This window comes from Heptranchias perlo, chromosome 13 (assembly GCF_035084215.1).
Source record: "Heptranchias perlo isolate sHepPer1 chromosome 13, sHepPer1.hap1, whole genome shotgun sequence".
In the NCBI taxonomy this organism is placed as follows: domain Eukaryota; kingdom Metazoa; phylum Chordata; class Chondrichthyes; order Hexanchiformes; family Hexanchidae; genus Heptranchias; species Heptranchias perlo.
Genome location: NC_090337.1, coordinates 29,484,916 through 29,502,304, shown reverse-complemented (window position 1 = coordinate 29,502,304; position 17,389 = coordinate 29,484,916). Strand labels below are relative to the sequence as shown.

Here is a 17,389-nt window from a genome sequence, read left to right as displayed (position 1 = left end):
CAATACAATTGAACCTCTTGAATTTAGATGGTGTAAAGTGTCATCTCGTTAATTTACTCAAGATTAATACTTAAAGTTAGTGAAATTGTAAACATCACCACACCAAAAGATACAGTAGGCACCACCAGCATCCAATGCTCCATTAGTTGAGATAGCACACACTGAGAGTACAGTCATGCTTATGATGAGATATGCCACAATGAACATGAGTATAGTCTGGTACAGTCCTGCTTGACCAACAACAAAACCTTAAACAATAAAAAAGTGAGGTTATTGCTATACAAAGGAAACACATTTGCACTACATTAAGGTTACTGTACTGGGTGCATAGAGAAGAATGATTAGACCATAAATGTATTCATTTATTCAGCTTCTCAGATGTATTGGAGGCCAATCATCTCAGCCCCAGGACATTGCTGCAGGAGTTCCTCAGGGCAGTGTCCTTGGCCCAACCATCTTCAGCTGCTTCATCAATGACCTTCCCTCAATCATAAGGTCAGAAATGGGGAGGTTTGCTGATGATTACACAGTATTCAGTTCCATTCGCAACCCCTCAGATAACTAAGCAGTCCGTGCCCGCATGCAGCAAGACCCGGACAACATCCAGGCTTGAGCTGATAAGTAGCAAGACAAGTGACAGGCAATGGCCATCTCCAACAAGAGAGAGTCTAACCACCTCCCCTTGACATTCAACGGCATCACCATCGCTGAACCCCCCACCATCAACATCCTGGGGGTCATCATTGACCAGAAACTTAACTGGACCAGCCACGTAAATACTGTGGCTACAAGAGCAGGTCAGAGGCTGGGTATTCTGCGGCGAGTGACTCACCTCCTGACTCCCCAAAGCCTTTCCACCATCTACAAGGCACAAGTCAGGAGTGTGATGGAATACTCTCCACTTGCCTGGATGAGTGCAGCTCCAACAACACAAGAAGCTCGACACCATCCAGGACAAAGCAGCCCGCTTGATTGGCACCCCATCCATCACCCTAAACATTCACTCCCTCACCATCGGTGCACCGTGGCTGCAGTGTGTACCATCCACAAGATGCACTGCAGCAACTCGCCTAGGCTTCTTCGACAGCACCTCCCAAACCCGCGACCTCTACCACCTAGAAGGACAAGGGCAGCAGGCACATGGGAACACCACCACCTGCACATTCCCCTCCAAGTCACACACCATCCTGACTTGGAAACATATCGCTGTTCCTTCATCATCGCTGGGTCAAAATCCTGGAACACCCTACCTAACAGCGCTGTGGGAGAACCTTCACCACGTGGACTGCAGCGGTTCAAGAAGGCGGCTCACCACCACCACCTTCTCAAGGGCAATAAATGCTGGCCTTGCCAGCGACGTCCACATCCCATGAACGAATAAAAAAAAATCATTTTCAAAGAAATCCAATAGGCTGCTCAAACTGCTTCAACAAGGATGTTTCAAATATGTTGTACTATCAATTATTTTTACATAAATGGTTCTAATTTAATAAGTACCACAAAATCTGATATCATGGGAGCTACCATCCAGGTGTGAATAAAATCTCCAAAATTCCCAGCATATGGAAAATTGAATGTTGGGCAGAAACTGGATTTTTAGCCTCTATTAGTCCAAATCAACTGCCTATTTTCTGCTGTGTTGTTGCCAACGTGTCTGTCCAATTAACTTTAGACTGGCTATGATCTTGCACTTAGATTGCAGCCTTTTGCTACGTACAGAATTTAAGACTTCAACGGCCTAGGTTTTAAAAATGTCTGCAGTCGGGAAGGAAAACCAATGTCCTCTTGGCTTTTCTGGGTGTGGCGGGGGCTCAACTTTGCCGGGCTTCGCTCCATGGCTGGCTTGAGACCCCTGAAATAGTTTCATGGAGCACTACTATTACATGTATGGGTAGACTAAGTAATTACATTTCCTTAGAAGCCCCACAGTATAATAGGTACAGCACAGGAGGAGGCGTGTACCGGCTCTTTGAAGGAGTTATCCAATTAGTCCCATTCCCAGCTCTTTCCCCATAGCCTTGTAAACTTTTTCCTTTCAAGCAGTTGGTTGTAGTTGCACTTATGCAGAATCCAACTAACTGCTCCTTCTTTACTGAGATTCTAGCAGAGTTTGGTAATTTGGATGAGACATTAGATCATTCATATTTAACTGAATAGCTTAAGAGTAGGGGAGTTCTTCCAGTGCCCTGGCCAACATTTATCACACGAACACCACCAAAACAGATTAACGGATCATTTATCTCATTTTTTTTATTCGTTCATGTGATGTGGGTGTCGGTGGCAAGGCCAGCATTTATTGCCCATCCCTAATTGCCCTTGGGAAGGTGGTAGTGAGCCGCCTTCTTGAACCGCTGCAGTCGGTGAGGTGAAGGTTCTCCCACAGTGCTGTTAGGAAGGGAGTTCCAGGATTTTGACCCAGCGACGGTGAAGGAACGGCGATATATTTCCATGGGATGGTGTGTGACTTGGAGGGGAACATGCAGGCGGTATTGTGCATTGCTCTTTGTGGACCTTTGCTGCACACAAATTGGCTGCTGCGTTTGCCCACAAACAACATTTCAAAAATATAATTTGCTGTGAAGTGCTTTTGGTCGACCAGAGGACCTAAAAAGACACTATATAAATGCAAGTTTGTTTGTTCTTAATTGTTGGGGGAGGGGGCTGAAATACTGACCAGTCACACAGATTTTAACTGATCCACTTCAAAAGCCGGTGTTATTCTCTAAGACCAGCAATAACTTAAACATAGAAGACATTTTCAGCTTCAGAATAAATTAAGCAGGGGGGTGGGTGAGGCGTCCACTCCACCTGATGACATTGGTGGGAGGCCTAATCAATTTTTGTGATCGAGCTTCATTACCATTGAATAGGCAATCTCCCAGAGCTATTGGCGCTGCTTATAATCACTGTTTGGGAGGATAGGAAATCTGGCACAGCAGACATTGAGCTTGGGCCTACAGTAGCATTTTAAATGGGAGGGCTGGAAAGATCAGGGGAGCGGGAGGGGTCAACAGAGTTTATTCCAACGTGAGAGAAATTAAAAAGGGCATATACGGGAGTAAGTGGGTGGAATTTTTTTTTGTCGTCATTTTCAACCCCCTGTTGCCCTGTTTACAGGTATAAATGGGTTGGCAGTGAGACAAAAATTGGCCCCACAGTTTTGAATTGATGATGTGGTAACTCAACAGCCCATTGAAAAAATATTTGCAACATTATGCAACAAAAATACATTCACACTAATCGATATGATACAAAACATATTACTGCCTTTGGGATAAAATCTGTTTACATACTACATGCCTGAGTACATTTCTTTCTCTCAAAGTAATGGTTGGAATTTCTTACCATTTCCAGATCACAATTATGTATCACTAAAAAAGATAGCATAAAAGATTTCAGTGCTGATTTTAAACTGAAAGATAAACCACTCACTGCCATTTCTAGATATCTAATGGTTTTAACTTTCATATCAATAGATCAAAATATCAATATGAACCTTTTAATATTGCGACTCAAACTGAAGAAGGGAGGTAAACTGCTACATACATTTACATGAAGTAAATAAAGCAAAACAAATAAGTTTTGAAACAGTGAAAGGAAATGATCCAATACCCATTTTCTAAAATAAATTCCAATGGTTATTGTTTCCAGCCACTAATCTTAGCTAAGATGGCAGTAGAGGTGCTACAATGGGCCCCGAGTGCCCTTGGGTGAGGAGATGAAAGTCACTAGTGGATCCACTTGTGATTACTATCCAGCAATCCCAGCTACAAGTGTTTGTGTGGACAAGACTGGTCTTTGTCGTGATGCTCATTACAGTCAAATAACTCACTGACATTCATTGTCCAGGTTCATACAAGAATGTCCAGATGGAAAAGACAGAGGGTGACGAGCAAAGTGCACCACAGCGAAGAGTTAACATTTTCAGATGAGGAGGAAGTGTTTTACTAATGGGAGTTATTTTGAAGCTGCTCAAAGACTAGCAATCATGGATGGAGGGATGGAAGGAAGGAAAGGAAATTATTTAACACTGTTCACATCCTCAGGATGATCCAAAGAACATCACTGCTTTTTTCAAAAATAACTGTACTCATTGTCATGTAGGCAAACTCAGCAGCCAACACAGCAAGGTCCCACAAAAGCAAATGAGATAAACGGTCTGTTTTAGGAGTGTCGATTAAGGGAGAAATCTTGTCTGGGTGAATGCCCTGCTTTTCGGAAAAATGCCATGGGATCTCCATCTGAACAGGCATACGGAGCCTTGGTTTAATATCAACTCCAAAAGATGGCACCTGCGACAGTGCAGTGCCCCCTCACTACTGCACTGAAGCATTAGCTTAGATTACGTGGTTAAGTCCGAGAATGGGACTTAAACCCACAACCTTCTGACTCAGAGGTAAGAGGTCTACCACTGAGCAAAGCTGGCATTTAAAAATGGCTCACTGCTGAAATCCTACAAAATTTAAGACTGGAATAAAGGCCAAAGATCCAAGTCTGCAAAATTCCCTCATTCTTTTATTCATAGACAAAATTGGGATCATGACCTCATGGGGAAAAAAAAACAGGTTACAGAACACTAATTAAATCCTCTAGATAGGTGCTATTTCTCAATTATTTTATCCATGGCCGATATTGCAACACAATTGCTCAAGTGTAAATAGGAAAGTATCTTAGTTAAGAAGTCAAAGCAAAATTGTACTAGTGACTATTCAATTTGCCAGGTCTACTAGGTTGGATACAGTATCTAAAACAATTTTGAGTTTGTTATGTTCACAATTACTCTAATACACACCATCAGCATGTTTCCTCGGAAACAGAATCAAAGGTTCAAATCAACTGCTATAGTGAACACTAAATATGATCTCTAATTTTAAAAGAGTGAAGCCACTAGAGCAGAAAGGACAAAATGGACTGATCAATTAACCATTTGTCTACAGCAACTTCCTTTGCAGCTCTGGAGGCATTCCTGAATGAATTATCCATTTTTTTTGTTTGCACATGACACTGGTATTCTATTTCTCACCACGCTTTCCAGTATCAATGTAGAAGTTCACACAAGAACTACCTGTTTTGTCCTAGGAAGTGAATTTAAAAAAAAAATATGGCCACAACCACTGATGGAGAACTCTAGAATATGACAACAACTTGCATTTATATAGCGCCTTTAATGCAATAAAACTGCCCAAGACGCTTCACAGAAGTGCAATTAGATTTAAAAAAAATTATATAGAGCCAAACGAGACATTAAGATGGGTGACCAAAAGCTTGGTCAAAGGGGTAGGTTTTAAGGAGAGGTAGAGAGCCGGAGAGGTTTAGGCAGGAAATTCCAGAGCTTAGGGCCTAGATAGCTAAAGGCCTGGCTGCCAATGGTGGGGTGAAGGAAATCAGTGATGCACAAGAGGCCAGAAATGGAGGAATGCAAAGTTCTCAGAGGTTTGTAGGGCTGGAAGAGGTTAAGAGATAGGGAGGGGTGAGGTCATGGAGGGATTTGAACACTAAAACGAGACTTTTAAATTTGAGGCGTTGCTGGACCGGGAGTAAATGTAGGTCAGTGAGCACAGGGGTGATGGGTGAGGGGCAGTGCAGGTTAGAATACGGGAAGCAGTTTTGGATGAGCTGAAGTTTACGGAGGGTGGAAGATGGGAGACCAGCCAGGAAAGCATTCGAACAGTAGATGGCTCGTGTACAGACTAGACACATTCCCACAAGGGGAAAAGGAAGTGTATCCAAAGCAAAAGCACCCTGGATGACTAAAAATATGGAGATTAACATGAAAGAGAAAGGTAGTTTATGATAAATGTCGGGTTCATAATTCAGTAGAGTACCAAGCTGAATACAAACAGTACAGGGGAGAACTCAAAAAGGAAATAAGAGGATCAAAGCGAGTGTATGAGAATACATTAGTGGGTAACACAAAAGGTTACCCATCACTTAATAGAGTTTTTTGATGAGGTAACAGAAAGGGTAGATGAGGGCAATGCAGTTGATGTGGTGTATATGGACTTTTAAAAGGTGTTTGATAAAGTGCCGCATAATAAGCTTGTCATCAAGATTGAAGTCCATGAAATAAAAGGGGCAGTAGCAGCATGAATACAGAATTTGCTAAGTATCAGGAAACAGACAGTAGTGGTGAACAGTTGTTTTTCGGACTGGAGGGAGATGTACAGTGGTGTTCCCCAGGGGTCAGTACTTGGACCACTGCTTTTCTTGATATACATTAATGACTTGGACTTGGGTGTACAGGGCACAATTTCTAAATTTGCAAATGACACAAAACTTGGAAGTGTAGTAAACAGTGAGGAAGATCGTGATAGACTTCAAAGGGATATGGATAGGCTGGTGGCATGCAAACACATGGCTGATGAAATTTAATGCAAAAAAATGCAAAGTGATACATTTCAGCAAGAAGAATGAGAGGCAATATAAACTAAAAGGCACAATTCTAAAAGGGGTACAGGAACAGAGAGATCTGAGGGTATATGTACACAAATTGTTGAAGGTGGCAGGGCAGGTTGAGAAAGTGGATAAAAAAAGCATACGGGATCCTGGGCTTTATATATAGAGGCATAGAGTACAAAAGCAAGAAAGTTATGATGAACCTTTATAAAACACTGGTTCGACCACAACTGGAGTATTGTGTCCAGTTCTGGGCACCACACTTTAGGAAAGATGTGAAGGCCTTAGAGAGGATGCAGAAGAGATTTACTAGAATGATTCCAGGGATGAGGGACTTCAGCTACGTGGACAGACTGGAGAAGCTGGGGTTGTTCTCCTTGGAACAGAGAAGGTTGAGAGGAGATTTGATAGAGGTATTCAAAATCATGAAGGGTCTAGACAGAGTACATAGAGAGAAACTGTTCCCATTGGCAGAAGAGTCAAGAACCAGAGGACATAGATTTAAGGTGATTGTCAAAAGAACCAAAGGTGACATGAGGAAAAACATTTATTTTTAACACAGCGAGTGGTTAGGATCTGGAATGCATTGCCCGAGAGGGTGGTGGAGGCAGATTCAATCATGACCCTCAAAAGGGAACTGGATAAGTACTGAACGGAAAAAATTTGCAGGGCTACGGGGACAGGGCGGCGGAGTGGGACTAGCTGGATTGCTCTTGTATAGAGCCAGCCTGGACTCGATTGGCCTCCTTCCATGCTATAACCTACGAGCAGTCGAGTCTGGAGGTAACAAAAGCACGCACAAGGGTTTCAGCAGCAGATGGTCTGAGGCGGGGTGGAGACGGGAATATTACGGAGGTGGAAATAGGCAGTCTTAGTGACGCAGAGGATATGGGGTCGGAAGCTCGGCTCAGGGTCAAATAGGACTCTGGGGTTGTGAACTGGCTGGTTCAGCCTCACAGCATCCATTTACATTGTACATTGATTATTAGATGGTACAAGTCCATTTACTAATGATCACTTTAGAATACAATGTTTCTCATAAGTTTATGCATAGAAGATAACAAGCAAAAGAGCTGCATTTATATAATGCCTTATCACATTATTCACAAATGTTACAAAGCCCCAGTGAATGTCCAGTTAATCTGTTTTTGATGGTGGTGTTTGGGGAGGAATGTTAGCCAGGACATTGGAAGAACTCCCTGCTCTTCTCAAATAGTGCCACAGGATCTTTAATAATGTCCACTTGAACCACAGCAAAAGGGTCTCATCCAAAAGACAGCACCTCTGACAAAGTAGCACACCCTCATATGCCAAATGAATTAATCCCAATGAATTGCAGAACAAAGTTGTACATATTTGATTTTACCAATTGTAGCATTTTAGCCAACACAAAACTACAGAAGGAAATTAATTGAACACTAGTTACACAATTTCTAGTAATCTTTACCAGTTTGCAACAGTTAAAACAGAAAGACAATGGATAAACCAAAATAGTGATTTTTTTTCTCTCTTGTATGTCACCATAACAAATTAGATTTCAAATGGCAACATACTTCATATTGTACCACAGGGAAATTAGTGTTCCAAAATAACTGAGCAACCAAATAGCAGTAGAATCAAAAACAGTGAACTACACACAATATTCAGCGCTTTTCATATAGCTGCTTTGTTTTTGTATCATACTATTCTCAAATCTGAATTTATATACTTTTTTTAATTCGTTCATGGGATGTGGGCATCGCTGGCAAGGCCAGCATTTATTGCCCATCCCTAATCGTCCTTGAGAAGGTGGCGGTGAGCCGCCTTCTTGAACCGCTGCAGTCCACATGGTGAAGGTTCTCCCACAGTGCGGTTAGGTAGGGTGTTCCAGGAATTTTGACCCAGCAACGATGAAGGAACGGCGATATATTTCCAAGTCGGGATGGTGTGTGACTTGGAGGGGAAAGTGCAGGTGGTGGTGTTCCCATGTGCCTGCTGCCCTTGTCCTTGTCCTTCCAGGTGGTAGAGGTCGCGGGTTTGGGAGGTGCCGTCGAAGCCTTGGCGAGTTGCTGCAGTGCATCCTGTGGATGGTACACACTGCAGCCACGGTGCGCCGGTGGTGAAGGGAGTGCTAATCAAGCAGACTGCTTTGTCCTGGATGGTGTCGAGCTTCTTGAGTGTTGTTGGAGCTGCACTCATCCAGACAAGTGGAGAGTATTCCATCACACTCCTGTCTTGTGCCTTGTAGATGGTGGAAAGGCTTTGGGGAGTCAGGAGGTGAGTCACTCGCCGCAGAATACCCAGCCTCTGACCTGCTCTTGTAGCCACAGTATTTATTTGGCTGGTCCAGTAAAGTTTCTGGTTGATGGTGACGCCCAGGATGTTGATGGTGGGGGATTCGGCGATGGTAATGCCGTTGAATGTCAAGGGGAGGTGGTTAGACACTCTCTCTTGTTGGAGATGGTCATTGCCTGTCACTTGTCTGGCATGAATGTTACTTGCCGCTTATCAGCCCAAGCCTGGATTTTGTCCAGGTCTTGCTGCACGCCGGCACGGACTGCTTCATTATCTGAGGGGTTGCGAATGGAACTGAACACTGTGCAATCGTCAGCGGACATCCCCATTTCTAACCTTTTGATAAAGGGAAGGTCATTGATGAAGCAGCTGAAGATGGTTGGGCCTAGGATACTGCCCTGAGGAATTTCTGCAGCAATGTCCTGGGACTGAGATGATTGGCCTCCAACAACCACTACCATCATCCTTCATGCTAGGTACGACTCCAACCACTGGAAAGTTTTCCCCAATTCCTATTGACTTCAATTTTACTAGGGTTCCTTGGTTGCACACTTGGTCAAATGCTTATAATGATTATATGTTTATTATGAGCATTATTGAAACAATTTACAGTTAAACACATTGTCACTTAGTATGAATCCTTAATATTGATAATTTCTGTGTACAATTAATTTCTTTCAACAATCCCACATTAGAATTTTTAAAAACGTGAGAAAGCATTCTTTTATGTAATCTAGATCATGTCATTAAATATGCATGCTACACAAAGCAGTTAAGTGTCAAGGTTTAATGTAGATTTCAAATTAAGCCTGGTGAAAAAGCTGAAAATATGTGTAACACACCAGGGGTAAATAAAGCACAATTTGGCCGGGGGTGGGGGCGGGGGAGAAACGATTTTGGTTTTAGTTTTAGTTTCAGATGAAGAATTGGGAACTGAAACCTTTTTTTAATATTTTCATAAGCAGATTGTGCAAACTGAGACACACACACACACAAAAAATTGAGTTTTACCCATTTCTCTTAAAAAGCATATTGTGGCAGCCTCAGTTGGGTCTGATAAAAAATAACTGGCTGGGTAAAGGGTCCATTCTTACTCCACTTACATGGGAGGTAACCAAGCAGTAATTCTAAGGAAAGGATTGTTCGACTCTTCCAAGCAAGGCAAAAAAGAAAGTAAAAGTGGGACCAAATTAAAATATGGATGGAGATATAGATGCATATACACAGGGTATGGAAAAATGTATAGCAGACAAATGCATGTTCCAGGAACGAATTAAAAAACACTAAAACTTAACTCACCAAGAACATCTCTGGAAAAACAATATCAAGTCTAACTTTGTCCATTTCTATACAATTTGTTTTCAATTTCCCCGCAGGGGCAATGGAGTGTGCTAAATGTATATTGAGCCAATCAAAAATAAAAACACCAACACTTACTTCACTGTCTTTGAGCACACCTTAAGAAATCCAAGTCTTACCTTCATCCAATTATTTACAATTCATATTTCCCTTTGTTTCTTTCAGTGGCATTGGAGGTGTGCTGAATGTGAAGTATATTTTAAATGAGTGGAATAAAGCCCCACAGTTTAAGTTGCTATGTTACCATCTCCTCCCAACCCCAGACTTCCCACTACCAGCTTTCGGTCAGAACCTGCCCACTGAGTTACCACGATCACTCTTGCATTGATGTGCATCAAAGTGCTTAGTAGGAACACAAATACGGTCGTATGAACGCAGCCGAAGTACCAACTGAAGTTTGAGGCTTGCCAAGCAGAATGTTACCCTAATTCATTAAAGTCTCTTATCACAAAGTAAAAATTAGAAAAATATTTTGTACCTCAAGGTGAACGAGAAAACTACAAGAATTGCATGTCCCTGTAATGACAGATCAGTACTAATAGTGGCCGTGGGAAATGCAATCCCAACCTCATTGCTCTGGTAGAGCGTGAGGTGCAAAGAGATAAGCATAATTATAGATCTCTCAGTATTAAATGTGATGACACAAAACTCAAATGTAGCAAACAGCGAGGAGGATAGTAGCAGACTTCAGGAGGACATAGACAGACTGGTGAAATAGGCAGACAACATGGCAGATGAAATTTGAAGTGAAGCATTTTGGTGGATGAATGAAGAGAGGCAATATAAACTAAATGGTACAATTTTAACAGGGGTGCAGGAACACAGAGACCTCAGGGTTTACATGCACAAATCTTTGAAGGTGGCAAGACAATTTGATAAGGCTGTTAACAAAGCATTAGGAATCCTTGACTTTATAAATAGAGGAATAGAGTACAAAAGCAAGGAAGTTATGCTAATCTTTGAGGTTAGATCTCAGCTGGAGTATTGTGTCCAATTCTGGGAACCACACTTTAGGAAGGATGTCAAGACCTTGGAGAGGGTGCAGAGGACATTTACCAGAATGGTACTGGGATGAGGGACTTCAGTCATGTGGAGAGACGAGAGAAACTGGGATTGTTGTCTTTAGAGCAGAGAAGGTTAAGGGGAGATTTAATGGAGGTGTTCAAAATTATGAGGGGTTTTGATAGAGTACATAGGGAGAAACTGTTTCCACTGGCAGGAGGGTCAGTAATCAGGTTACACAGCGAGTTGTTATGATCTGGAATGCACTGCCTGAAAAGGTGGTGGAAGCAGATTCAACAGTAATTTTCAAAAGGGGATTGGATAAATACTTGAAAAGGAAAAATTTGCAAGGCTATGGGGAAAGAGCAAGGGAGTGGGGCTAATTGGATAGCTCTACCAAAGAGCCGGCACAGGTACGATGGGCCGAATGGCCTCCTTCTGTGCTGAACGATTCTATGAATAATACTTCGTTTACTAATCAGCCCTGAGATATCAGATATCCTAGGATTTTTTTTTTTTACATTTTTAAGGATATACTTATATAGTTTTTAAACAGACCAAAACGAAAAACGTCATCTTTTGGAGCTGCCTGAAATGAAGCCAGCGTCCTCATTTTAATCGGTACTTCACAAACCGAAGTCTCACCCAACTACAGCTGACGTCAGTACGGAATTCCCAGTTTGAGAATATTACCCCGGCTCAAACTGCAACAAACTCGACAAGTTCAAGCGAGAGAGAAATCAGCACTCACCTATCCGCAGAAAGAGCACCACACTGAACATAGACAGCAGCGTGGGAACAACGACCCCGAAGAAAGTAGACAGCTTCTTGGGCGGGGACCGCTGATCCTCCCTCCTTCCACGGGAACAGCTGGAGCCGCTGCTGCTCCCAGGCTCGGGCGCCGTGTAGAGACGGTAGTTCAGTAAAGGCGTCCGCTCGGCCATGGCTGTCACTCGTGGGGATGGTCTGTGAATGTAGCCGAGGGAGGGCCAGCGGTGCCACCTGCGCTAAGACCAGAACGGCAGCCCGTCCCGCTGCTTGGAAAAGGGCAGCCCAATAGCGGGTCACATGATTCGTCACATGACCGATCACTCCAGCTTGGGGTGCAACAGTGATTGGTGTGAACAGAAAATTCCCCTTTCTGTTGACTAAATCATTTCTGCAGAAGTGGCAGGAAACCACTGGAAGCTATCGTCATACAATCGCCAGTCAGTGCCCCAGTTAGTCCACAGCTTATCGCTGGATGTATATTTTTTAAACAATTAACCTTGCAGATTGTCAATACAAGTTGGTGGGAGCACACTGCCAACTTGTTACAGTAAGCGCTCATTTTTTACTCTTTTAGTTAACGATAAGCAGACACTGGGTTGTCCCAGTGCTATCAAACAAAAATGCCCCTTTTTTTTTAAGAGGGGCACCACTAATAAAGAACTAAACCATAAAACAAAGGAAATGTATAAAATTAAGTAATATATTATCACCAATGTCAAGTACATACTCCAGTCCCTGTCGTGCCCACCAGTTGTGGAAGGCCTCAAGTGGTACCCATTTTCTCGCAAGGACATAATTTTGCTCATGAACCACTTTGGGTTTCAATCGGGGATAAAACTGGATCTATCTGGAGATAAATACTGAGTGCACGTTTTTAGGTTCTGTTCAGATTTTTTGTTCAGTGTCCAGAAGTATTTGTGCTTGACAAATTTATTCGAGTTTTTGAGGATGTAACCAGCAAGAAATAAAGGGGAACCAGTGGATGGAGTATATTTAGATTTTCAAAAGGCATAAAAGGTTGTTACGCAAGATAAGGGCTCATGGGGTTGGGGGTAATATATTAGCATGGACAGAGGATTGGTTAATGGACAGAAAACAGAGAGTAGGGATAAACGGGTCACTTTCAGGTTGGCAAGCTGTAACGAGTGGAGTGCCGCAAGGATCGGTGCTTGGGCCTCAGCTATTTACAATCTATATTAATGACTTAGGTGAAGGGACTGAGTGTAATGTATCAAAGTTTGCTGACGATACAAAACTAGGTGAGAAAGTAAGCTGTGAGGAGGACACAAAGAACCTGCAAAGGGATATAGACAGGTTAAGTGAGTGGGCAAGAAGGTGGCAGGTGGAGTATAATGTGTGGAAATGTGTGGTTATTCACTTTGGTAGGAAGAATGAGGATGAGGAGAGATTGGGCCTCTACTCTCTGGAGTTTAGAAGAATGAGAGGTGATCTCATTGTAACATACAAGATTCTGAGGGGGCTTGACAGGGTAGATGCTGAGAGGTTGTTTCCCATGGCTGGAGAGTCTAGAACTAGGAGGCATAGCCTCAGGATAAGGGGTCGGCCATTTAAGACTGAAATGAGGAGGAATTTCTTTACCCAGAGAGTTGTAAATCTTTGGAATTCTCTACCCCAGAGGGCTGTGAGTACTGAGTTGTTGAATATGTTCAAAGCTGAGATAGATAGATTTTTGGACTCAAGGGGAATCATGGGGATCAGGCAGGAAAGTGGAGTTGAGGTCAAAGATCAGCCATGATCTTATTGAATGGCGGAGCAGGTTCAAGGGGCCCTATGGCCCACTCCTGCTCTTATTTCTTATGTTCTTATCCCTGTGAGAGAGCCTTCGCTCGATGAGAACCAAAGTGGCTTTACACACCGAACTGAAATAGTTTTCCAACTTTTGCTCTGGCCAGGCAACGAGTAATGCATATCAGAAATTTAGCCATGTGTTGTGCTCCTTCACATGTTCCCATTGCCTTCATGAATCACAGAGCTTTCGCTCCATTAATCTGCAACTGGTGTATAATCGCCAGCAGCGCACCAATGCAAATCTGTGCCCGCTCGCCTTCCAGCTGCCATCATGCTTTTACATTGTGACAATCCTCCATCTCCCTCACTTTGCCCTGGCATAGCAAGTGAGAGGATGGCTGATTGGGGACAAGGACTATCCCTTGCACACTTGGCTCATGACCTCTCTCAGGAACCTATGCTCGGTGGCTAAACTGTGCTACCATCAAATTCATGGGTCAACTCGTTCCTTCATTGAGCAGACCATTGGAGTCCTCAAGCAATAATTTCAATGCATGGCCAGGTCTGGTATCCTCCTATACAGGCCACAAGACTGTCCCTTTTAATAGTGGTTTACCATATGCTGCATAACTTTGCAAATGAGTGATTTGGAATGCACTACCAGGTTGTTATGCTGAGTGTGTGATTGTGAGTGAGAAATTTAAGTAGAAAGAAAAGGAAAGGAGAATGCCCAAACATCCTGTTGTGTCTGGCCATCTTCAATGCTACATGCCCTCCCTCTGCCAATAACATTGATGATGTGGAGATGCCGGTGATGGACTGGGGTTGACAATTGTAAACAATTTTACAACACCAAGTTATAGTCCAGCAATTTTATTTTAAATTCACAAGCTTTCGGAGACTTCCTCCTTCCTCAGGTAAATGTTCAGGAGCTCCTTGAAGCCTACGCATTTATACATATAGAACAATACATGGTGTTTACAGAATGCCCCTGCAACTGCCCGTTGCCAAGGCAATCACCATGTTCAGACAGAGAGGTGTCACCTGCAGAACCCCCGAATACACATTCAACAAAAAAACAAACAAGGAAAAAAAACAGGGAGAGGCAGAAACATCCGGAAGGCAGAGAAAGCCAGCAAATGACCCATTATATTAAAAACAGATAACATTTGTTCGCTGGTGGGGTAACGTGTAGCGTGACATGAACCCAAGATCCCGGTTGAGGCCGTCCTCATGGGTGCGGAACTTGGCTATCAATTTCTGCTCGACGATTTTGCGTTGTCGTGTGTCTCGAAGGCCGCCTTGGAGTACGCTTACCCGAAGGTCGGTGGATGAATGTCCATGACTGCTGAAGTGTTCCCCGACTGGGAGGGAACCCTCCTGTTTGGCGATTGTTGCGCGGTGTCCGTTCATCCGTTGTCGCAGCGTCTGCATGGTCTCGCCAATGTACCATGCTCTGGGGCATCCTTTCCTGCAACGTATGAGGTAGACAACGTTGGCCGAGTCACAGGAGTATGAACCATGCACCTGGTGGGTGGTGTCATCTCGTGTGATGGTGGTATCTGTGTCGATGATCTGGCATGTCTTGCAGAGGTTACCGTGGCAGGGTTGTGTGGCGTCGTGGACGCTGTTCTCTTGAAAGCTAGGTAGTTTGCTGCGAACGATGGTCTGTTTGAGGTTGGGTGGCTGTTTAAAGGCGAGTAGTGGAGGTGTGGGGATGGCCATAGCGAGGTGTTTGTCCTCATTGATGACATGTTGAAGGCTGCGGAGAACATGGCGTAGTTTCTCCGCTCCGGGGAAGTACTGGACGACAAAGGGTACTCTGTTGGTTGCGTCCCGTGTTAGTCTCCTGAGGAGGTCTATGCGATTTTATAGACCTCCTCAGGAGACTAACACGGGACGCAACCAACAGAGTACCCTTTGTCGTCCAGTACTTCCCCGGAGCGGAGAAACTACGCCATGTTCTCCGCAGCCTTCAACATGTCATCAATGAGGACAAACACCTCGCTATGGCCATCCCCACACCTCCACTACTCGCCTTTAAACAGCCACCCAACCTCAAACAGACCATCGTTCGCAGAAAATTACCTAGCTTTCAAGAGAACAGCGTCCACGACGCCACACAACCCTGCCACGGTAACCTCTGCAAGACATGCCAGATCATCGACACAGATACCACCATCACACGAGAGGACACCACCCACCAGGTGCATGGTTCATACTCCTGTGACTCGGCCAACGTTGTCTACCTCATACGTTGCAGGAAAGGATGCCCCAGAGCATGGTACATTGGCGAGACCATGCAGACGCTGCGACAACGGATGAACGGACACCGCGCAACAATCGCCAAACAGGAGGGTTCCCTCCCAGTCGGGGAACACTTCAGCAGTCATGGACATTCATCCACCGACCTTCGGGTAAGCGTACTCCAAGGCGGCCTTCGAGACACACGACAACGCAAAATCGTCGAGCAGAAATTGATAGCCAAGTTCCGCACCCATGAGGACGGCCTCAACCGGGATCTTGGGTTCATGTCACGCTACACGTTACCCCACCAGCGAACAAATGTTATCTGTTTTTAATATAATGGGTCATTTGCTGGCTCTCTCTGCCTTCCGGATGTTTCTGCCTCTCTCTGTGTTTTTTTTCTCTGTTTTTTTTCCCTGTTTGTTTTTTTGTTGAATGTGTATTCGGGGGTTCTGCAGGTGACACCTTTCTGTCTGAACACGGTGATTGCCTTGGCAACGGGCAGTTGCAGGGGCAGTCTGTAAACACCATGTATTGTTCAATATGTATAAATGCGTAGGCTTCAAGGAGCTCTTGAAACATTTGCCTGAGGAAGGAGAAAATCTCCGAAAGCTTGTGAATTTAAAATAAAATTGCTGGACTATAACTTGGTGTTGTAAAATTGTTTACAATTGTCAACCCCAGTCCATCACCGGCATCTCCACATCATAGTCTAAAATTGACAGGATCCACCCAAACAACCACTGCATTAAACTGGGTGTTGACATTCCATCACCTGGCTTAATTCAATCTGGATGATTTAGGCTGGTGGCAATTTGATCAAAACTCAGATTTCTGTCAAACATATAATCTTCTCCCAGGTGGAGAATTTTCCAACATTTGAATGATTCCCCAATTCTTTCTGGAGAGAGTATCCACTGAAAATGCTTTCTCTCCAACTCCCTTCCTTCCCATTTATCATTCTCCTTAAAGCTGGTGTATTCTTCCCCTGGGTGCACAGCAGGGTGCTTCAGAACAAAGGCCACTATCAAAGTAGGATTTTTTTTTGCAATGTCAATGATATTGTATCCCTGCAGCTTTCTTATCTTAAGGGCTAATTGTTACGAGCAGTCCTATGGTTAGGATAAACATTCTTTTATGTCTAGGTTGCAGTCAAAGGGAATTACTTTTGCTCTGCAGTACGAATGTAGTGACAATACAAACAGGTTGAAGATAGGGAAGGGTGAGGCCACAGAGGGATTTAAACACAAGGATGAAAATTTTAAATATGGGGCATTGGGAGACCAGGAGCCAATCTAGATCAGCAAGGACAGGGGCGATTGGTGAGTGGGATTTAGTGTGGGTTCGGACACAGGCAGCAGATTTTTGGATGAGTTGAAGTTTATGAAGGGTGGATAATGAAGCAACCAGCCAGGAAAGCATTGGAGTAATCAAGCCTGGAAGTGACAAAAGCATGTCTGAGGGTTTTGGTGGCAGATATGCTGTGGTAGGATGATGTTACAGGAGTGGAAGCAGGCAGTCTTTGTGATAGAGAAGAAGCCGAGGAAGCACCTTAAATGCAAGTAGTTGTTGTTTTCATTTCAGTCAACAT

At 43.8% G+C, this 17,389-nt stretch overlaps 1 protein-coding gene across 5 annotated transcripts in view; it reads right to left on the bottom strand.

Moving 5' to 3' along the window:
- Window positions 1-12,074, bottom strand: part of zgc:153039 — a 128,360-nt gene extending 116,286 nt beyond the window's left edge. For 4 of the 5 annotated variants that reach the window (XM_067995254.1, XM_067995252.1, XM_067995255.1 and 1 more), the window contains exons 1-2: window positions 11,783-12,074; window positions 114-248 (exon numbers count right to left, since the gene is read on the bottom strand). In XM_067995254.1, coding sequence (XP_067851355.1) covers window positions 114-248; window positions 11,783-11,975 — 328 coding nt within the window. In that variant the 5' untranslated portion in view covers window positions 11,976-12,074. The remainder of the gene's footprint in view (window positions 1-113; window positions 249-11,782) is intronic. The other variant, XM_067995253.1, reaches the window with a different exon arrangement.
- Between the last annotated feature and the right edge of the window lie 5,315 nt (window positions 12,075-17,389).